This window comes from Talpa europaea (genome assembly GCF_964194135.1).
Source record: "Talpa europaea genome assembly, chromosome: 11".
Lineage (NCBI taxonomy): Eukaryota > Metazoa > Chordata > Mammalia > Eulipotyphla > Talpidae > Talpa > Talpa europaea.
In genome coordinates, this window is record NC_140078.1 from 59,535,889 (window position 1) to 59,560,550 (window position 24,662).

General features: G+C 38.7%; 1 protein-coding gene across 1 annotated transcript in view; it reads right to left on the reverse strand.

Annotated features, from left to right (window-relative positions):
* ATXN7 (ataxin 7) overlaps positions 1 to 24,662 on the reverse strand; it is a gene marked incomplete at both ends in the record, with an annotated part of 85,469 nt that overhangs the window by 36,257 nt on the left and 24,550 nt on the right. The window contains 1 exon segment of the mRNA XM_084247899.1: positions 7,879 to 7,983. Coding sequence (XP_084104025.1) covers positions 7,879 to 7,983 — 105 coding nt within the window.

Below are 24,662 nucleotides of genomic sequence, written 5' to 3' on the forward strand. Positions count from 1 at the left end.
ATAAATATTTGTTAAATGCATGAATAAATGCATCTTTGCCAGTTAACTTTTTTTAAGCATCCCCAAAAGTATAGACAATAATAAGGCACTCAGTAAGAGGAAAAATCAGTACATTTTTATTACCAGAAATTAAAATGTTGGTGCTATAAATGACATCAATAAGACCACTTTAAGGATACCTGTTTTTATATAACTAAGGAAAAAAAGATAAAATTGTGTTAGCTAGAGACAAAGTGGTCCTTTATCTGATGTTACTTAAGTTATCCGAATATTTTAATTAGCACTATTCTGCCATGGCAACAAAAAATTAATTCACTATATTTGTTTAACATTATGCTACTCAGTGACAAGAGATTTAGGTCAAATGGTCAGCCTGGAATTTCCTTCACTGACATAATTCACATTTTGATGTGTTCCTCTAGTTAGTTTCCTGCCCTGGCTCAACCCCTGGAATTTGTCTTGGATACAAAGGAGGTAATACTTTTGGCTCTGCGACCAGCTTCAATCTTTATACTGAATACAAAAATAAATATATCCCAACTAATTCTCTAAAGAAGCTACAAAATGTTATGAAACTGGAACAAAAAGGGGAATTTGGTTTTGGATAGTTAATATAACTTAGGGTTAAATAAAGAATAAGCTAAAGAGAAATTTCAGTGACCATGTTAAACCAAGTATCTACCATCATTACAGCTTCAAATTACTAACTGTTCTTTTCTGAGGGAATGGGTTTACAAAGCTGTCCCAGCTACTCTCATCAAACTTCAAATTCTACCTGAGCTAGGACATCTTGTCACTATTGATAGTTTTGTGAGATGTGGAATTGGTATTATCTTTCTCAGATTTTCTTTTAACTCTAAACATCCTTATTACAAGCAAGTAATAAGGAAAACCTGGCCAGGTACATTTTATCCTTGAGAAAAATGTAATTCAGGAGTCTGATCTGTAAAGTGGGAATAAAATCATCCCTCTGTGGGTCCTTAAGAACAGGAAATGAGATAACACACACAAAAATGCTGTGTGAATCAAATACCATTAAAAATTATCATTACTCTGTGGACTTTTAAATTAATGTCAATCCTAAAAAGATTAACTATGAATGAATGTTTCCAAGTAGAAAAAACAAAACACATTACAAAAAATGTCTGGGCCAAATTTAATTATTTAGTTAGCACACTGGAGAGGAAAAAAAAAAGAACATTTTTCTTTATTCAAAAAACAAACTTACTTAATAACCAAATAAAATAAACTCATTCAAAATATCTAAAGCTGTTAAGTCAACCAAATGGCAAAAGAGGGAGGGATATTTATTAAATAGCCAAACTTCTGCTTTGTGATGTAGATTGACTTAGTTATTTGTGGCACTGTCCACATCTACTGAAGTACTGTTAATATAGGCAATCTGTTTTTTGCCAGAACCATCCCACTGATTCACAAAGTGAGACTCGTTTTGCTTTTACACTAAGGTTCTTTGAAAGCAATTAATTAGCTCAAAAAAGAATGAGTAAATTTCCATTTACTCATCCTCGGATGAAAATGACATTTTGGAAATTATAATTTACACTAACATTGAAAAGAACCCAAGCTACCTCAGTGCACTTAAAAGGATCAGTAAATCCAAACAATGTATGTGGAGGTTAATTTTACAGGACTCATATCTGCAAGCACGAAAGTTGTAAGATGGCAGCTGAGTTTCTGTCAAAGCTACTTTCACAAAGTTATAAAAAGTCATTTATGACACCTCTGTTGATCAGAAGAGGTCTGAGAGGGGCAGATGTTTCACAGTGAGGTCCAGAACCACGTTACACTCACAGTGACTATAGCTCTATACAGAATATCATTGGATAAATGGTAAAGGGTATTTTTCCTCTCTGATCCTTTTGCTGATCAATATGTGATTCTAGAATTCTACTTCCTCTGTATAGTATTTCCTAGGACTAGGGTGTTAGTAGAGAGCTCCATAAACAACTGTGGAAATCAAATATAGTTGCTTGACCTGGTGTCTCCCACAATATGGAGCAGGTATCACTCTCCAACATTAATAACATTAAATTTAAGTGAAATCTTACTCCCTTCCAAATCTCTTTTAGTTCCTCTAATACCATAACATTTCTACATGGGTAACACTTGCTCAAAACATACTAGTCTCCTTTTTAAAAGGAAGCAGGCGTCAGTTCAAAGTCAGCACTAGCAAGGGCATCAACACAGAATTTAATAATCTCTTAACATATATTTATTTTTACTCTTGTTACCTGTGGTAAATCACACATGTTGATGATTCTAGAAAGGCTTACTTTGTAAAGGATTTATTTCAGTAAAAGTGGGTTGATTCAAAGAAAAATTGTAAAGTGGAGTAAGTGTGTAAATTACAAAGATGGATTAAAATTGGGAAAAGGTGGCAGAAGCACAGGTGACTACTGAGGCCTCCCTCGGGGAGGAACTCAAGGCTGAGTCAAGGGTGAACAAGAGGGTCACCTAAATAATTTGAGTCAAAACTAACATTTAAACAGAGTTTTAATTAACTTATATAGACTCTAAATGTGGCACCTGTCTAAGCTGAACTAATATCACTCAATTATTTCACATAGGTAGAATCATTCCATGTGTGCCTAACACAGTTTCAGAGAAATTAAGTCATTCTTCATAAGCAAACTCAAAGAGATGCAGCAGAGCACAGAGCAATGCAAGCACACAGTTCTTTCAACATAGTACCCAAATGCACCCCACAAGTCAGCAGCTAATTCTACCTGTGAGATTCACAGTAAATGTACATAAATAGTACTACACACTATGTTATTCAAGACCAGACATTTATGCTAACTGACCAACTGAGATTCACAACTTGGTAAACAACCTCAAAAGAAATGTGCCTCTGGATTTAAGGAACCCTTTTTTACTCTCCACACTTTGAGAGGCCATAATGTGACTTTTCCAGCACAAAATATACAAAGTGAAGAAAAAAAAAGGGGGGCCATCTATCATGCTATCTTTGCTAGACTCAACAAAGCTCTGAGTGCTGATCTTTGCGCTCACTATACCAGTCACTGGGAATATAGTCCTGATAGAAAGGATGGACCGTCTGTGATCATAGCCATCCTAGGTAGTCTGAGAATCAGAATCAGCCTAGAGAGATGTTTAGAATACAGCCCCCTGAATCCTAACCCAGGAGATGTACATTCAACAGGTTGGATGGCCCAATCGGAATGAGATTCAAGTATACAGCCGGTTTCTGATCCACTGATTTTAGAGGGATCCACTGATATTTTACAATCTGAAAATAATTTACAATCTGAAACATTCCTCTTAAAAATACTGAGTAACTGGCCTCCCCGGTGGCGCAGTGGGTTGAGTGCAGCGCTGTGAAGCTGTCCGCAGCCTCTGCAGCGCACGTTCGATTCCCAGCCAGCCAGGGAGATACCCACATGGCGGAGCAGATGTCTCCTGTCTCCCCCGCTGGTCCCCTCAGCAGTGTATTTTGGTCTGTCTGCCGGTTCTGCTCCCTGCTCTGTCTCTGGTGAATCCTCTCACCCTCCCTCGCCTCTGGCATGTACCCCAGTTCTTGTACAAAAATAAATAAATCTTAAAAAAAAGTACTGAAAAAAAACTCCACAAAACTGAGTAACTGAGGAAAATATGAGCCAATCTGAAACATCAAAACATCATCAAGAAAGCATGGCATTACTATGCAGTTTCCACACACACAAAAAAATTCTATACTATGAAAGCAATCATTCAATGAAAAACCAGAAGTGCCCAAATGATACTACAGTCACTCTGTGACAGCTCAAATGGAAATCCTGGTTCGTCATTAACTTTGCTAACAAAAAAGTACATGGTCTCTTATTACTCTGGATATTAAGCTGCTCACCAGTTCAGAATAATACAGTAGTTAGCCCTTATTTGTGGGGGATATGTTCCAAGACCCCTGGTGGATGCCTGAAATGGTGACAAGTACAGAACCCTATATATACGATGTTTTTTCTTACAGGCAAAAAGTATTCCTACATTTCCTATAGAAACATATTAGTAAAATTTAATGTATAATTAGACACAGTAAGAGTAACAACAACACAATAAAACAAGTATAACAATACACTGTAATGAACATTATGTGAACATGGTTTCTCGCTCTCAAAATATCTTATTGTATGTAATATTTTCAGAACCAAGTTGACTGTGGGAACTGAACTGAAGATACCGAATCCTGGATAAGGAGACCCTACATTTTAACACCAACATTAACAGAATTACAAGCTTTGTTGCCACTGTAAGGGCCTTCCCTGTCCTGGCAGCAATGGTTTTAAAGGAACTGCCTGTTGGATCTTGCATCAATTGCTCATTTGTTCATAAAAGTCACCGTTGAATACCAGCAACTCACTGAAGACAGCTCACACATTTTCAGCAACTTTATCAAAACATAATACAACTTCTCCCATGGCAGGTGTGGGTTCTTCCTAACATGGTAATAACAGACTTAGATGGCCCCTGAGAAAAACTCTGAATTTGAAAGATCTCTTTTTGTTGTTCTAAACTGTGGAAAAGGAGCATGTAAGAATTGGTCTTCTGAAATTATGGGGACATCAAAAATGATACCAAAATACTTTTTTCCTGTTACAACACCTGTCCCCAAAGGCAGAATAAACACTGGCAGCACTAAGAATGGTTACTCCAGGGCCTCACGCAATGCCTTCTTCCACTTCATCCAGTTGCCAACACCACACACCCATTCCTCTATAAAGCTCCTGTTTATTCTATCAGTCTTCTTGGCTGCTGCCTCAAAGAGGGAACTCCTTCCACATTTCCCAGCTGAATCCCTCCTCAGCACTTAGCCCTCCTCTTTATGTCAGAACTCTCTTCTGTCTTAGAGTTTTAATATTTCCCTAGCCACTAGAGGGACCACAGCCTCCCCAGTCAGTGGCTTCTTTAGTCGTATCTCCTACTTAGACACAGAGGCAATCTCAGTATGTGAATCCTGTATTCACAACTTCTCATTACGAGTTTGGAGTTACCACTCTCCCGTTGTCATTCAACAAGTATCTTATTAGAACACATTATGTGTGCTAGGTACTGGTAGAGAAAAGGGTAGAATAAGATTTTAAGAGACTGCCTGCCTCCCACCAATATACTGGCATTCTAAGAGACAGAGGAAGATAAAATCATCTCTATAAAGTGTGCTGAAACTGAGTGAAACACTTCTGGAAGACAGAATCCATGAGGGAGTGGCCTTTCTGCCCAAGAAAGTCCTGGAAGAAGCAATAATTGGGCCTTAACCCAAACAGCAGCTATTTTCATATCCCTATTTTTGTTCTCATTCCCTTTCAATCCATTCTGCCCATCAGCCCTCTAGAGAACCACCTCGTCACACCACTTTGATGCAGGTTCCCACTGACACAGCAAGGGCAGGAGCATATATCCTGGGATGTACCTCAGGGACCGAAGTTCTCTGAGGCAGTACTAACCTTACTTTGCACAAGGCTCATCTATATGCAGGCATACCAAGCTCTGGCCAATGGACATTATGTAGTACATTCCAGACAGTCTGGAATTTCCTGCTTCTGGCCTTGCTCATGTCACTCCTATTGCCAACCTGGGGCCAGCAAATATGGCTGTCCAGTGCACAAACCATGCAGCTGCACATGGCAGCCCTGTCTATCCCCATCAAAATATTTCCCATTTTAGGGGCTTATAGGTGACTTTAAAAAAGCATATTCCACACTGTATCATACATCTGAAAAATTTTACACACAGGAAGAATAATCCATTTCACTCTTCATAATAGACTAACATGAATATTCAGGCTGTCTAATCGTTTCTCTAAGAAGCCTTCTCTGAATTACTCATCAAGAAGCAATCTGGGTTCCTCCTTACTCCTAACTTGGACTGTTTTGCAACTATAGACACATACCTTCCTATACCTATCACTGTAGCTTTATCTCATATCTATTATCTGCAAGGCACTAGATGAAGGTCTTTACCCATGTTGCTTCATTTAATCCTCACTGGGAACCCATAAGGTTGCTATCACCAACCCCATATTATAACAAAGGACTGAAATTGGAAAACTTACTCAAGGCAAAGAACTAACCCATGGTTCTTCCCAGTATAAATTTAAATCCAGTCTAGTCTAGTTTCAAAATCCATAAGTCTAAAATACTTGGAAATTGGCTAAAGCTATTTTCCAATACTAGTCACTAAGACTTTGAAGCAGGGAGACAGTATCTTAGTCATTCCTGCATTCACTCTAATGCCTACCCAAGAGCTCACCCAGAAGTAGAAACTCAAAAAAACTTTTTATGATTACATGAAAGAGATATTTCTTGCGGGAAATGATGGGATGGTGATTATGATGGTGTGACTCTCAAAAAACAACTGACCTTCTGACAGCAAGCCCACAGGTTCTAGCTTTAAAATTTATCACAAAGGTGGGCTTCCCCAGCTCTACTGACCAGCCTTAGTCTAATATCATCTCATGCCTCTGAACTAGTCTCCCACAATCTAGTCTCAGCAAATCAACCAGTGAAGTGGATTGTGTTACACGCTTCTTACTCTGGCATGTACATGGCTATGCACGATTAAGGTAAAGGCCAGAACTATCTAGTCTCTGCGCCCTTTCATTAACTACCCTCCATTCATACTGGCCTTCTTTAAAGCTGTGTACCAGCTCTTCCCTTTGTATGACATGCTCTTATTCTACAATACTGCAATGGTGACTCCTTCTACAACTTAGCAATCAGGTCTCCCAGGTCACTTCCCCTGTTCTTGCTTCACTACTCTATCTACAAAAGGACTCCATGTTATTCTCCATCTCATGCTTGCATTTATAGTGAGGACTATGAGGAAACAATTTGCAAATATTTTTAAAATATGTCTAGTTAGTTTTGCCCCTCTCTCCAGCTAGACCATAAACTCCATAGAGGTAGGAATCATTATTACACCCCAGAGACTGACAGGCTGTGCACTCAAATACTTCTAACTGCACCAAACTAGGTATAACCCAAGTTCTATGATTAGACTCTTACTTCATTTTTTTAAAGATTTATTTATTTATGCATACAAAAACTGGGGTGTAGGCCAGAGATGTGGTGGGTGGAGGTGGTAAGAGGATTCACCACAGACATAGTGGGAAGCAGAACAGGCAAATCAACTGAAATATACTGCTGAGGGGAGCAGGTGAGACAGGAGAGGTCTGCTGTGCCATGTGGGCCAGTTCCCTGGTGATAGCTTGATAGTGTGGAGACGTTAACCCCTGTGCCACCAGAAAGGGCCTAGACTCTTATTTTAAATACTTTAAGTGGCATCTGACAATGCAAAACAACCTCATTTGGACTCTTTATAATTAAACAGATAATAGGCTTGAAGCTTCAGAAAGCACAATAATGGCTCAGGGATTTGTGAAACTCCTACAGTGACAATGCCTCGTTCTAAGTACAGGTACATTGTGTTGGGGAAGATGTCATAGCATCATCATATTTACAAATTAGAACATTAAGACACATTCAGAATTTTCAAAATCACATTTAAAAAAACACATCTCCATATTGTGTGTATGTGTAATTTTAACATCCACAACCATGAACTTAAAAGAAAATAAACCTTCTATTATATTGATACAATATTTCAAAAGATTTTATAAAACTCATTTTCCTCATCTAACTTTAAGCAAAATAAGAAAATGCCCACCATTTTCAATAAACTTCAGAAAACACCTAGCATCTGATAGGCATTAATCCATTTAGTGAATGAGAAAGCCTACTTCCTGACAGAGGGATGGGGTATTATATCCTACCCATGCTGACACTGGCCTTCAGTTTAATCGTGCCTTGCCTTTTACCTCCTTATAATCATCTAATAAGCATTTTTAAATGGTTAAGCACTTACCATAATGTGATTGAAATGCCTGCGGTTTGACAACCTGATTACAGTCGTTACACACCACCAGGTAGAAATCATCGTGGGCTGGACAGAGACCAAATATTGGCATGTCTGCAACAAAAAAAGAGAGACATCACTCACTCATTTAGTTCTGATGAATATGAAATCTGAGGTGGTGGTACTTTCTAAAGGAACTGTCCTATAAAGTACACAGGAAAAAATATTACCCCACTTTAAAAGGAACTGATGTGGCATACCGAGACTCTTGAGAGAAATCAAATGAAGCTTACAGAAATACCTTTACAAAGGGTTAAAATACAATGCATCAAAAATCATTAGTACGAGGTGAAACAGACAACTCTATTAAAATGCAAACAATGAATACAAGTCACACAAGAAAGCAACTTCAGATGAACTCCACTCCACCAAGGGTGATGGGAAGAATCTGCAGCCATATAAAATGCTTAGCAATTCACTAAACTGTACCATCTAATGGTTTTATTTAACTATGCATTCTAGTCCAGCCACCTGATCTCTAAATTCTATGTAACACTTATTAAAGAAAGCAGAGGTTTCTCTAAAGAGTAAAACTGCTGGTTTCATTCATGTGATACAAAGAAAATTATATTTATACTCTTTTTAGGTTACAACAATCTCTAGTCCTTTTGCTTATATACCGATGACTAATGGACAGAGCTGGAACTTTAGTACAAATACAGCATTGCGCATATTAATCTGAGTTCCGTTACTAGAATAAGACAATATACACGGCAGTTGCTTTTTGTCATAGTAGTAACTGAACACAAATATGAAACTAAGCAATCTGTACATACAGAAAACTGGAAAAATAAGTTAATACCTGGTAATACATGGTTAACTAAAAAATTTTAACCATGAACAATTAGCAATAATCCAGGGAAAAGAGTCAACAGTTTAAATCCTAGATCTTTTTAGGTTCAGAATCTAAATCTTTTAGTATTTCAAAATTGGTGACTTTAAGTGTTTACTGCTGTTTACACTAGAGTATCTACAATAAATGAATAATTAGAGCATTTCAATTACACAAATATTTTAATCACTAAAAAATCAAGTTTAAAAGAGGAACAGTGGTGGTGTGTGTGTGTGGAGGGGGGTGTCCAAAAAGTTACTTTCTTTCCTATGAGATTTAATTTCACATTTTCTCCAGCTTGGATGATTTTAGTGGTTTTAAAGGCAAAAGAAATGTCCTAAGGAGATGTAAAGTTATGATAATCTCTACAATATCAAATTACTGATCTGATATCTACACACAGCTATAACACAGATTATCTTACAGTTTCCATTTCATTGAATTTCAGATAGCTACTATGAATCTGAAATACACCAGGGACCAACATGATTCTGGGGTGCAGCAGTTTCTATGTGCTATCTCTCATTCTCTCCTCACAGCCACCCAGATAGATATTATTATATCTCCACTCAAGGAAAATGACTCTGAGAGGTGTCTGAGAGCTGGGATTTGATTCTAAAGAATAGCAATGTCTTAGATTTAGTTCCTCTTGAAGACAGCAGAACAATGATTTCTAAAATTCCTTCCAGATTCTAACTCCAAAAAGTTGCATTGTCAGGGCTGAACATCTTTGACTGGATGAACAGATTAGATAACGTAAGAAGCTTCTAGTAGAGTCCTGACTACTGTGACTAAGCTTAATAATTTAACGAAAAGAAAGAGCCAAACAATGTGCTATTTTCCTTGAAAGCATGCCCACACTGAGTTAAAAATAGTATATGTGGGAGAAGGGGAAAGGTTACAGTCAAGTAATGCTCAACAAATAATAAGCCATTTTCCATAGCTACCATTTCTTGACATGGTATTTCATCTAAAAGAATGAAAATATAAAGTAGTTTACCTGAAGTTATATATACCCCTGGGCTAAATGCCTCCAGTGAATAATTAAGAAGAAAATCTGAATCATAGAAATGGCTTAATTTTCAGTTTACTATACAGCTGAAAAGTATGAAATGTTTCAAGTATAAAACCAACAGTTTCATTATAAAATAAACTCAGTTTTATTAACTGAGTAGTTAAAACATTATTAAAATTGGGCCTCCCCGGTGGCGCAGCGGTTGAGCGCTGGGTTGCGAAGCTGCCCGGGGCCTCTGCGGCGCTGGTTCAATCCCCGGCTGCTCCCCGGCCACCGGAGGAGGGTCCCACATGGCGCGCAGACCTCTCCTGCCGCCCGCTGCTCCCCTCAGCAGTGTACTTCGGTCCTTCTGCCTGCTCTGCTCCCCGCTCTGGCTCGGGTGAATTCTCTCACCCTCCCGTGCTTCTGACTGTACCCAGTGCATGTATAAACAAAACAAAACAAAAAAACTAAATAAATAAATAAAAACATGCCTCTATTAAAAAAAAAATTATTAAAATTAAGTGGTTTCATTTCAGATTTAGGCCTATGCAATATACTGGTTTGTGTGTTTTCCCCATAGCATTCAGTATTAAGCAACACTGTTTATTTAGCCAGGTATCAGATACTTCTGGGGACTGCCCTCTAAGCCCTTAAAAATAATGCTATGTAAAATATGAAAAATCATACCAATCCTCTCAAGTAATAAGAATTCAATATGCCACAATGGTATTTATGTAGAAAATTGTTCTGCGTGGTGAAAGAAACTATCACTAAAACATAAAGACATCCTACTGAAGGGGAGAAAACATTTGGACACCATACATTTAACAAGGGGCTGTTATCCAAGATCTATAAAGAACTCACACAACTCAACAAAAAGAAAACAACCCAATCAAAATAAAGAAGCACTAAATAGAAACGTCTCCACAGAGGATATACAGAAATGCTCATCATTACTATCATCAGGGAGATGCAAATCAAAATCACAATGACACTATCTCACACCTGTGAGAATGGCCCATATCAGAAAAACCAGAAACTGGTGTTGTCAAGGTTGTGGAGAAAAAGTAGCCCTCACACACTGCCAGTGAGAATGTCGACTGGGCCAGCCCCTATGGAAACAGCATGAAAGTTTCTCAAATTATTAAAAATAGGCCACCATATAGTCCAATTCCTCTCCTAGGTATCTACCAAAGAATCGTTACTTTGATCCTTTTGTGAGACTTAAAAAACATTAACAATAAAGCTGAGAGGATAGGTGTCATTCTGGAAGGGGCCAGGAATTGATATTTCCTAGTATCAATTTGAAAACTTTCAAATTTCTCAATAACCTAAGGTAGTTTGCAATTAATGAGATAACCATAACTGATAAACAACTAACATACACTGAAGAGCCTACTTTGGGCCCAGCCCCATGTGAAACACATTATATAGGATTGGTCTACAATATAATCCTTTTACTGATGGAGATGTGAACTTCCAGGGCGAAAGCACAACCAAGACTCACTGAGATTTGCACTATTTGTTGAGATCAGTTATTAATTGCTCATTAGCACATCACACATGTTGTACACACCTATGTGCATGCACACACAGAGAATCATGTAGAAAGAAACACTGTACACTTGAATACAGTTTGTGCAACCCTATGAAAATCGAGATCTACTGTGAAAATTTAAAGCAGCTTTAGCTTTCTAAATTCTTTCGAGTATCTCAATTTGGAAGTAAGCTAGAGAATACAAAATAAATTATATAAAATATCTTCTTCAGGGAAAAAAATAAGGGAATTCTGTATCCCTTTTCTGCACTGGGACATTCCAGAGGCTTAGCAACAAGAACAGAGTGTAGAATGTTATGGCAACAGGGATAATGAAATAACTTTTTTGTGAGAATATGTATGTTTCTGAATATTTTTGAAGCATTAAGTTCACAATTAGTTCATCTCCAAATTACCATATGAAACCTGCCTAAGTGCAAGTAGGGAAAAGCTTGACTTGCAATGCAATTAAATAATTGAACTGACAAAATGAATTCTTGCTGAGTTAAAAAAAAAAATGTTTATCAAATACACTTCTAAAATATATAACTTAAAAAATAAAGTTTCAAACCTGTACTTGATCCCATAGACTTTGAACTAATTTGAAAGAACGGATTTTACTGTACATAAGTGCTAAATCTCTTTCAGGAATCAGAGTCATTCTGAACTTTCAATTAGCGAGTGGCCCAGCACCCACATCTAGGCCATCATTTACTTTGGAGACCCCAAGTCAGCATACTAAGGAATGATTGGATTTATGCAGATGGGGACATGAACACATGGGTGCAAAACCTTCAGTCACATGCAGAATGAAGGTCCTCTGTCCAAATTCAAACCCTGAACAGGGCAGTATATATGCCGGTACATTGGTGCTACTATGCCTTATTTGAGTACTGAGATCACCACCAGCAAAACCTGAATGTTGTAGCAAAACATTTCATTTTTGCAATACCCTGTGTGCCTCATTTTTCCCACACTCCCAAATTTCTATAAGCCAATGACTCTCAAATTTCTACTTCGTGAGCTCCGTCTGGGCTCACACATCCAGCTATCTACTTAGTCATTGCCATCTAGAGGTCTAATAGAGGTCTCACATGGAACAGGAAGTTCCAAAAGAACCTCACTCTCCATTCTGCCCTGTCCCCTCTTCTGGATAAAAGGGACTATACATCCCCTAATCAAACTAAAAACCACAGGTGTCATCTTTGACTCCTCTTTCCCTCCTGACACCAGGCCACCAGTGGGTCTGGTCAGTTCTGCTCTAAAACCTCTGTCCACTTGTCTCCATTTTCTCTGCCATCACTATTCATCTGTCACCAGCACCTTTCCAATGGACTATGGAAAAGTCTCACAGGTGTCTACAATTCCTTCTGTACAGATGCCAGAGTGAGTCTTTCAAGCACATTTGTTTACAATTCTCCAGTGATTTCCCTCTTGGAATAAAATCCCTGCCCTTGTCACAGCCTCCAAGATTCTACCATATGTTTGTCTACCATGGTCTCACTCTCTATTCCCTTATTCTCTGCTCCTCTCATTTTTGCTTATTCTGTTCCAGGCACACTGATCCCCATTTTCTCCCTTCAGAAACCTAAAAGCTTTCTCATTCGGGATCATTTGCTCTTTGCAAGATGTTTGGTACAGTCTACACATCAGGTGTCTGCTCAGCTGTCATCTCTTCAAAGGACTGCTCCCTCTCCTGCTCAATCTGTTATTCTTTATCACGGGTATTTTAAGCAGAGCAGCTAACAGTGTGGGACACACTCTATCACACTGAATCCAATGTGACTTTGGGCAAGTTCTGTCACCTTTCTGAACTTCAGTCTCTTAATTTGTCAAAAGGTGATGATCATTCTACCTAATTCACCAGGTACTTCACAGGGTAGAAAGTTAACAGATGTAAAGCCTTAGGTTACCTGGCCCTAGGAAGTATCACTCAATATCCTTCCCCTATAGCTTGTGAAACAGGAGTCACAAACCCCTACTATATTGCTCAGAAAACCAAAGTATATAGACAACGAGATCTCACAAGCTAACAAGTAGCAATCTTTGAATGCAGGTCTGTTGGGTTCATAAGACCAGGTAATTCCCAACCTCCCCCCAGACATATGGTCAGTACTGGCCTATTCCATGCTACTTCTATTGCAATCAGGGCGTAGGGCCTCCATATATCTGAATATATCTCCAAACAGAGCCAGAGTTTCTCTGCTCTTCAGTCTCCTCCTCTCTGTTCTCCAAAGTCAATAATCAGCAAAACAATACTTCTGCCGTTCTCCCTAAGATCTCTGCTGACTCCAAAGTGAGACTTGGACCCCGAACCTACCTCTCTGCAAGGAAGGTCCCTAGCATTCTGATTCCTCCCATCTCTCCAGCCTGAATCAAACTGTTCAGAACCTGTCTTGTCCTCCTACAGTCCTACCTTTTGGCCAGCACATTTGCTGCAGTATGGAATGCTTTTCCCTTCTACTGAAATTCCTACCATTCAACAATAACTGACAGCAATGCCTTCTCAGCTGTGCCCTTATTAATACCATTTGTACCTCCGTTATAATCCCTCACTCACTGATTTTTGATTTATGAAATGTAATGGATAGTGGACACTTTGATGGCCCTGTGTGACAGAAGTCTCTTGCGTGTGTTTGTGAAATAGTAACTGGCATTTCAGACTCTTCATAGTATCCATCTGCTCTTTGGATAAAAAACAAAAGCCCTATCAAGGCCCATGAAGCCCTGACCAACCTGGATCTGCTTCTCCCACTGCTGGTTCTCTTGATGGATATGGTCCCTCTGGCCTTTGTTTTGTTCCTGGATCACACCATGCTCTCTCCTGTCACAATACCCTGGGGCTTGCTCCTTCCCTCTGCCTAGACTCACTTCCTCCAGATCTTTACCTGGCTTACTGCTTTACTTTATTGAGTCTCAGGTTCAATGTCATTCCTTGGGGACTGGCTAAGCAGGGCCCTGTTAAATGCTCTCAGAGCATTGACTTAGCCTTGCCACAAAGCACCACTGCATGTATGTTACTACAGCTAGCTGTGAGAGCCTTATTTCCCCACACTTGATTAGCTGCCACATCTGTCTTGTTTTCTGCTCTTGTGACAGTGCCTAACAGTGTCTAATTTGACTGGTAGGAGGCACAAATTTGATGGATAATAAATAACTAGATTAGATCAAGTTTATGATTGTGCCTTTATATCATTTAATGACATAGTCATGCCCTAGAACTGAGTATCTCTTTCAGTGAGAAATATTCAAGGGTGAATGGGTTTCCCTTTAACATGTCACTATTCTTATATTTAAAATTTCTTATGCAATTTCATATTTTAAAATCTGAGTCACAAATATGCACACTGGCAAACTCTATTTTGCTAGTGTGTGCAGTATAGTAGCTAAGAGTGGTGCTGGAGTCAGATGACTTGGATCTAAGTCTCTCCTCTTCCTCTTACTATGTGAACACAGTTAAATTATTTAACCTTTTGAACTTCACTTTCCTCATCTATAAGATAGTTAATGGGACTATATTTCATAGTGTTATTCTGAGGATTAAATGAACTAATCCATGGAGGGCACTCAGTTCTAAGCACATAGTAAATTGTCAATAAATGTTAGCAAGAGACATAAAAACACAAAATATTAGTGTTTAACACTAGAAATGTCTGCTGCAAGGGTCCCAGTTCTCACTAATTAAACTCACAGGACCTTGACATATACACTTTATAGGAATGGACTGATTTATAACATTAGCTTAATTTCCAAGTAGTCTCATGATGGTATAGTTGACCACTCCCTGCAACAATGAATGCACAAGGGGACAGAGAAAAGCTGATCTCCCTACATAAATACAGGGCCTATATGTCGGAACTTAAGCACTACCCTGCAAGTAAGGGAGAACCCAAGATTTTAAGCAAGGAAACCACATAACACAAAAGATTACTCTTGCACGAGTGTGGAGTGATTTAGGTGAAGGGTGTATGTGTGGAGTGGGGGACGGCCAAGGGCTGATGCAAAAGTAGGAGTTAGATAGGAGGTGCCTGTGTGATGAAGATGGAAGAAACCAAACTGAACATGCTCCAGAGAAACCCGCAAAGAGTTCAGGAAACCATGGATGTGACTGTGGCTATGGGGATGAGGCAGAAGGAGGAAGCCAAAAATAGGTCAGCAGTTTCTTCCTTCCTCACTGCAGCTAATGTGGATGCACGGATGGAAGAAGACATAGAAGGAAGACCTAGATGTTACGGCACAGCCTGTGGTGCCAGACTGACTGCATTCAAGCCCCAGCCCTGACACTTACTAGCCTTTTCTCAGTTTCCTCATTGATAAGGGGGTAAATAATAGTACATACTATGCAAAATTGTTGGGAAGACTAATAGATATATGTAAAATGGTTATAACAGGTAGACGGTAAGTACTGTGTGCTAGTCATTTTTACTATCTTTTCTATCATTTGTCCTTTATTTGGTCTTTGAGCTAAACAATGGCTGTGCTCCTCTCCGGCTCTTCCAACAACCCCCCTTCTGATCACCCAGTAGTGAATGATGTTTTTAAATCATAAATGTCACCTGGTGTGATTAAACCCCTAGTAGTAAAAATGAAAACCAATGCTTTGAAGGTCCTGCCTATGTCTGCAACCTCAAGACACAGCATTTTCCTTGAACTTTCAACTCCAGAATTTTAATCTCCTTGGCAATTATGCCAACAAACTAATCACTTTCTCATTTCACGGCCTTAGTTAATTTTTTTCCTCTATATGTTACCCATCTGGCTCCAGACCTCAGCTTCTACTCCATACATTAGTTATTTGTGTTTGGCTACGTCCCTCACTTTACAAAGATGTAAGCTCTGTAATGACAGGGATTATATCGGCACAGCACAGTGCCTGGTACAGGAGGTTCTCAACAAAATAATTTGAGAAAGGTCTCCAGATCAGATTGCCTGAGTTCAAATCTCAACAACATCACTTGGGCAAGTTCTTCTGCTTCAAGTATCCTCATCTATAGGGAAGGTAACAGTAACTACCTTAGTGAGTAGTTATGAAGATGAAACAAGTCATTATATATAAAACTTTTAGAACTGTTGGGCACAGAGAATGAGGTAAGTCTGTCTTACTATTATGATTTTAATCATTTTTATTTTTACTGTCAGTGGTACATAGGTCATTGCTTCTAATCTCTGCTAGTCTATAGTCACCACCTCTTATAACAATGTATTAAAGGGGCCTCCCGGGTGGTGCAGCAGTTTGAGCACAGCGCTGTGGGGCTGTCTGCAGCCTCTGCAGTGCGGGTTCGATTCCCGGCTAGCCAGGGAGAGCCCCACATGGCACGACAGACCTCTCCTGTCTCACCCACTGCTCCCCTCAGCAGTGTCTTCCTGCCTATTTTGCTCTCCGCTCTGTCTCTGGCAAATCCGCTCACCCTCCCACGCCTCTGGCCTGTACCCTGGTTCTTGTATAAATAAATCTCAAAAAAAGAAGAAGAAAAAAAAAGAACTCATTCATTGAGTTTAAAAAAAAAAATCTTAAAGTGAAAAGAATAAAAAAGAATTTTATTTCCACTGTCCACAAACACACACACCTCCTAAAGTAATACCCTATGCTTTAATAATTAAAAGAAATGGAACTTTCATTTGAACACAGGATGTTAAATGATAGAACCAACCAAGACAAAACAGGCTAATAAATACTCTGCAAAAATATATGTGATTTGGGGTCCTGTCTGAAATAGAGCAGTCAATAAAAATTGGATTTAAAAGAAAGAAAAATGAGGGCCTCCTTGGTGGCGCAAGTGGTTGAGCACCGCACTGTGAAGCTGTCTGCAGCCTCTGCAGCACAGGTTCGATCTGGGCCGGCTGGCGAGTATCCCACATGGTGTAGCAGACCTCTCCTGGCTCTCCCACTGCTCCCCTCAGCAGTGTATTTCAGTCAGTTTGCCTGTTCTGTTCCCCGCTCTGTCTCTGGTGAATCTTCTCACCCTCCCATACATCTGGCCTGTACCCTGGTTCTTGTGTAAATAAATAAATCTTAAAAAGAAATAAAAATGAGATGTTTCAAGAATATGTAACCAGCAAAAACCTCAGAGGACTAAAGGGTTAGACAGACATAAACAGTTTTATCTAATCCTTATTAATCACTAACTAACTACATATGGCACTGCTAAAGTAACCCTCCCACAGGGAATTACAAAAGTCACAAGTATCATTATTGTCATCACTTATTATGAAACTGAGATACGGCACCTGGGATAAAATCGAGAAGGCAAATATCAAAATCCTAGGGCCTGGGTTAGAAAAGGTAGGGCTACAAAGGTGGTGACCAACATGACAGCGCACATGACAGGTTATTCTGTATATGCCTTAAGGTACTTAAAATGGTATCAGTAAATTCTGACCTCTCAAGTCAGAAACCAAGTTGTAATGCCATGAATTCTAAATCTAGAAGTGCTATCTCTCCAATCCTCACTGAAGCTTACCTGCACCACTACCTTTCAATTAAACTTGTAGTCTATGGTAGGTTATAGACTACATTAAGAGTCTACCACTTAATTGGTATTGTAACCTCAAACAAAGTTAACCTCTAGACAGTTTCTACACTTTGAAAAATGGTGAAAACAATGATAGCAATCTCAATAGATTGTTGGATTGAATGAGATACTTTATGTAAAATACTCAGCTCTATGTCTGTCTCAGCTCTATGTCTGTATATGGGCTCAGGAAAAGTAGCGCTTATTTTCATTACTATTTTCATGGGATTACTATAATCTCATGACTGTTCAGAATACCACTCCTTATTCTGTTCAAAAGGCACTCAATACAGGGCCTCCCTGGTGGCGCAGGTGGTTGAGCTCCACACTGTGAAGCTGTCCGCAGCCTCTGCAGTGCGGGTTCGATCCCAGCCGGCCAGCGAGAATCCCACATGGCGAGGTAGACTTCTCCTGCCTCGCCCACTGCTCCCCTCAACAGTGTATATTTCAGTCAGTCTGCCTGTTCTGTTCCCCGCTCTGTCTCTAGTGACTCCTTTCACCCTCCCATGCATCTGGCCTGTACCCCAGTGCTTGTATAAATAAATAAATCTTTAAAAAAAAAAAGGCACTCAATACAGCAATACCTCATCACCGCATCCTCCAAGTGTCTTGTACCCAGAAGACCCGTAGTTCTCATACAAATAAGAAAAGCATGACTATCGAGTGGCATGGCCTACTACCCTAACTTTATGTTTTTAAGTGATACATCTTACATAGACCATATCCTGGGGCATTAAAAACAAAACAAAACAAAACAAAAACAACACCTTGACAAGTTTAAAAGAATTGAATCATACTAAGTATGTTTTCTGGTCACAGTGGAATAAACCAGAATTCAGTATCAGAAAGACAAAAAATTTCCATACACTTGGAAACTAAGCAAGATACTTCAAATAATTCATAACCAAAGTAATCCACTATATTAACAGGCTGAGGAAGAAAAAAAATGTATAATTGTAACAACAGATACAGAAAAAATATTTGAAGAAATGCAATAACCATTCACAATAGAAAATTCACAATAGAAAAAAAAACACCAGGGCCTCCCTGGTGGCACAAGGGGTTGAGTGCAGGGCTGTGAACCTGTCCGCAGGTTCGCAGCGGTGCAAGTTCAATCCCCAGCCAGGGAGCTACCCACATGGAGCAGCAGGCCTCTCCTGCCTCGCCCGCTGCTCCCCTCAGCAGTGTACTTTGGTCTGCTTATTCTGTTCTGTTCCCTGCTCTGTCTCTAGTGGATCCTCTCACCTCCCACACCTCTGGCCTGTACCCCAGTTCCTGTAATCATAAATAAATAAACCTTAAAAAAAAACTAGGAATAAAGGGAACCCCCTTAACCTGATATAGAACATTTACCAAATGCCTAGAACTAACATACCATACATAATGACGACTGAATGTTTTCCTCCTCCTAAGATCAGGAACAAAGCAAGGATATCCACTCATCATATTCAACAGAGTACTAGAGGTTCTAGCTGGAAATATGCCAAAAAAGGGAAACAAAAGATTCACACTTTGGAAAAGAAGAAATAAAACTGTCCCTATTTACAGATGACTGATTAACTACATAGAAAATCACAAGGAATGACAAAAACTTCCTAGAATTTACCAGTTTATCAAGCTAACAGGATACAAGATTGCCTTAATCTGTTCAGACTGCTATAGATTGGGTGACATATACATAATAAACATTTACTTCTCACAGTTCTGGAAGCTTGGAAATTTGAGATTAAGGTACCAGCAAATTTGCTGAGAGCTGCTCCCTTTTTCATATTCATTCCTTCGCTATGTCTTCACATGGCAGAAGGGGAAAGGGAGTTCTCTGCAACCTCCTTCATAAGAGCACTAATCCCATTCATGAGGACTCCACCTCATGTTTTAACGGCAACCCAAAAGTCTCACCTCCTAAAATCATATCATTGGGGATTAGGTTTTGACATGAGAATTTGGGGGTTGGGGACACAAATGTTCAGCCTACGCACGTGATCAATATACAAAAATAAAACTTCCATATACTAGTAATGAACATGTAAAAACTGAAATTATGATGGCCAGCCTTCAGTTGGTACACTATGTTAAGCATATTACTTGCTTTATGGTATAGTTGATTATTCACCAACTGTGTAGCTGTAGTGAATATAACAAACTGCTATTTGTATCATTTGCAAGTACCTTAAGGGAATGCTGTAAGATATAATTAGTTTTTATTTGTAAAATCTTTAAATATCTTAACTAAAACATGCTCCAGAAGATTCAGAACTTTTAAAAGATAATTGAGTTTGATACGGATTCCTCAAGTCACAGAGAGAATACTCTTCTATATATCCCACTCTATGTTCATCTTCAAAATACAGACTTACTGGGGACTCCCTGGTGGTACAAGGGGTTAAATCTCAGCATTATAAAGCTACTGGCAGCCACTGCATCACAGAGTTAGAGCCCCAGCCAGGGAGCTATCCCACATGGCACAGCAAACCTCTTCTGTGGTGCCCACTGCTCCCCTCAGCAGTGTATTTCACTACATCTGCCTGTTCTGCTCCCCACCACTGTATCTGGTGAATCCTTTCACCTCCCTCTCTCCTCCCCCACACACACCTCTGGCCTATACCCCAGCTCTTCTATGCATAAATAAATCTGTAAAATAAAATACTTCATGAAGTATGATCATGGATCAGTAACATATCACTGAGAATCTAGTTAGAATTACAGAATTTCAGACTCCAACCCAGATATTCTCAATCAAAATCTGCACTGTAACTAAGATTCCCATGTGTTTGAGAAGTGCTGAAATTAAAGTATAACCTGGACTGAAGCTTGACTAATGTTGCAATATTAGAGAAATTATTCATATCATAATATCTCAGACTTTTCCCAATCCATCTATCCACCAAATGTATATTGAGCATACTGTACACTGTAGAATTTAATACATATTTCATAATGTATAATGAGTATATCAGTCAGTACTTTTCAGTTCTTATGATGTCTTTGGTTTGGGTATCAGAGTAATGGCTTCATAGAATAAATTAACAAGTGTTCCTTCATTTTCCTTTTTTTTTTAAAAAAGATTGATTTATTTATATATACAAGAACCGGGGTACAGGCCAGATGTGCAGGAGGGTGATAGGATTCACCAGAGACAGAGCGGGGAATAGAACAGGCAGACTGATGAAATACACTGCTGAGGGGAGCAGCGGGTGAGACAGGAGAGGTCTGCCGCACCATGTGGGACCCTCGCCAACTGGCCAGGATCGTACCTGCGCTGGAGAGGCTGCGGACTGCTTCACAGTGCAGCGTTCAACCACCTACACCACCAGGGGAGGCCCCATTTTCCCTTTTTTAAGATAAGTTTGATTATAATGGGTGCCAATTCTTTGCAGATTTGGTATCAAAATATATCATGAGGTCATCTAACCCTGGCCTAAAATTTCTTTGTGAGAAATTTTAAAGGTATTAATTCATTCTTATACTTGATCTGTTTGGATTTTTTTAAATTCTTCTTGAGTCATATTTGGTAGAAATCTGTCCATAACATCTAGGATAATTAACAAATTGGTTCACAGTATTGCCTTTTAATCCTTTGTTTCTTAAGATTAGTAATGATGTCACCTATTTAACTGATTTTAGTAATATGAGTCATAGCAATGAAAATTAAAACTCTAGATAAAGAATTGTCTATTTTTTTTTTCAAAATCAAAGTATCAACTTTTGGTTTTGTTGATTTTTTTCTATTGTCTTCCTGTATTCTAGGTTTATCTATTTCTACGCTAACCTTTATTAGTTTTGTTCTCATGCTTGCTTTGGGTTTAGTTTGCTCTTCTTTTTATAATTTCTTTTTTTTTAAAGATTTATTTATTTATACATACAAGAACTGGGGTACAGGCCAGAGATGAAGGGAATGAAAGGCCTCACCAGGGACAGAGTGGGGAACAAAACAGGCAGACTGACTGAAATACACCATTGAGGGGAGCAGCAGAGAAATAGCAGAGGTCTGCTGTGCCATCTGGGTTGCTCCCTGGCCAACCAGGAGGGGGCGGGGGGATCTTGGTGCAGTGGCTATGGAGAGTTTCATAGTGCTGCATCTTAACCCCTTGGGCCATCAGGGAGGCCCCTTTTTCTAATTTCTTAAGGTAGAAGATTAGGTTAGTGATTTGAGATCAATTTTACTTTTAATTAGCTGTTTAAAACTGTAAATTTTCCCTTAACCACTACTTTAACTGTGGTGTGTAAATTGTATTTCATTTTCATTATTCTCAACGTGTTTTCTAATTTCACTTGTAATTTCTTCTCTGACCACTGCTTTTTCAGGATTATGTTAATTTGTTTGTGAATTTCCCAAATTTCCTTCTGCTGTTAATTTTTAATTTTACTCCACTGTAGTCAGAGAATGTTCTTTGTATTTTTATAACTTCAGTCCTTTTACATTTATTGAGGTCTTTTTTTATTATAGTCCAATATATGATCCGTAAGAAAATGTCAATGCATTTCAGAGGTATTCTGCTGTTGGTGGTTATGTTTAGTTGTTTTATATTTTTCATATCATCTACTTTCTTGCTGATCCTCTAGCTGTTATAGCCATTATTGAAAGTGAGTTACTTTTAATGTGGCATTGTCTTTTTCTCCTTTCAGAGTCAGTTTCTTGCTTAATGTATTTTAAGGTAAGGTTCTGCTGTTAGACTGCATATATCTTTGCAATTATTTCTTCTTAATTCACAGCTATAAAATGTCTTCTGTCTTTAATGACGTTTTTTAAAGTCTGTTTTGTCTGATGTTATATAATCTGTCTAGCTCTTTTGACTACTATTTACATGTTTATTTTTTCCATCTTTTAGTTTCAACATATTTCTGACTTTAAATCTGGAGAGCCTCTCTTTGGTGGTAACATTTGGTAGGATCATGCTTTTATAAAAAAATTCATTCTGCCATTTTCTACTTGCTGACTACTGTTAATTTACATTGAATGTAACTAATAATAAGGTAGGATTTATGCCTGTGATTTCGCTATTTGTTTTCTATATGTGTTAAGTCTTTTTGTTTTTCTAATCTATTACATCCTCCTTTTGTGATATTGTTATAGTCTAGTATATCTTTTTTTAAATTCTATCAATTCTACTTTATCTCCCCCTTAGTTACTTCCTTTGTGGTTGTCCTGGGGGACTATGTCAACATCTTAAATTCAAACAATCTAGTTTGATTCTAACTAACTTAAACAGTATAGAAAAATTTTGCTTTAATATGGTTCCATTTCATATTTTTACCACGCCATGTGGGCCATATTTACTGTAAATGCTCTACAGCAAGGAGTTTATAATTTTTCCTTAGTCTCCAATTCCTGCATAGAGCCTCAAGGTTAGTCAGAGGTGAGAGATTAGGACTTTCTTTACTTGTATTTTGCTGTTCTGAAAACTGGACAATGCAAATAATATAATGTGGCAATTCCGGAAATCAGACCCACTTGCCCTTGTTTTATTTTGTCTACTTGTGTAAAGTTTGTATTCTGTTATGTGTGGTTAAGTCTCTGCCTGGTTAGCTAATTATTGGACATCTTCTTAAATAACTTGAATCAGTGAAACTCCCAGGCTGTGTTAAGGGGCTGCGTATATGGCTAGGGATGTTGCAAATGCTCTAGAGCAAGAAGTTTATAATTCTTCCTTAGTCTTCAATACCTGCTTGCAGAGAGCCTCAAGGTTAGTCAGAGGTGAGAGATTAGGACATTCTCAGGTTTATTTCTTAGCATTATATAGCCTTACATACGTATGTGATTTCTGTGAATTTCAAGAAAATGTTGGAGCTCTTTAAAACCCCAATTGACAGCTCATTCCCCAGTGTTTCCTATTCAGCTTTTTGGTCAGTCTCTTTATAGCTCAACTGATACAATTGCCATGTTCAATGATTGCTGCTTCTTATTGTTATTATTACTTTGAAATTTTTTAGGGAATTATGAGAGAGTTTCAACACCCACAATTTTCTGGGGGACCTCCAAACCCGTTCTGATCCCTTTGGTGACTGCTAGGCTTCTGGTTTTCACAGGTAGCATAGTTATGAAGCTGTTGTTTTTCAAAGTCACTGTGGAGTTAGGGGTGGGAGTAAGGAAGAGGATGAAATAGAGAGAATTGAAACACCACACAACTTGCTGTATTTAGAGATTCAGCCATTCTGAAAATGTTCATTTTAACAAATCTTGTCCTCATTACTTTTACGAAAAGCCAATTTTTGAAGGTCCTTACTACCCCCATTTAGAAGTGCTTACTGAAAGTCCCTTAATGAAGGATAATATTAACAGATTGTTATTATTTTCAACTGAAGTGTGGAGAAGGGAGGTTTGTGGTTCAAAAGTAGAGTGAGGCCAGTCAGGAGCTGTTTGTCACAGGGCAGGTCAGAGACAGGGGAGCCTGGATTTGGGGGAGCAAGATGAAAGGATTCAGAGGTATTCAGAAGAAATTGTTGACATGACTTGGTAATGACCTGGATACACTGGTGGTTCAGAGAATGATGCCAAATTTCCTGTCCTGCAGAACAGGATAGATGGGTGGTACCAGTCTCTGAGAAGGATTCCTGGAAGAATGCCAAGTGTAAGTGGGAGGAACAAACATTTGGAACATGTGAAATCTAGGTGCCTCTGAAAGTTCCAAGAAGATATCAAATAAGTCATCATACTGAGGACTCCTAATTTTACAGGAACACTTTATAAGCCAAGTCCAAAACATCATTTCTTCAAATGGAGATGGGGAGTGGGGTGGAAAGCAAGGCATATATATCTAGTGTCACTATAACTCAAAGTCATACATGAATTAAAAATATGGTTTCAGAACCACATACAAATATCTGGAACTACTCATTGTTTACACACACAAGTGA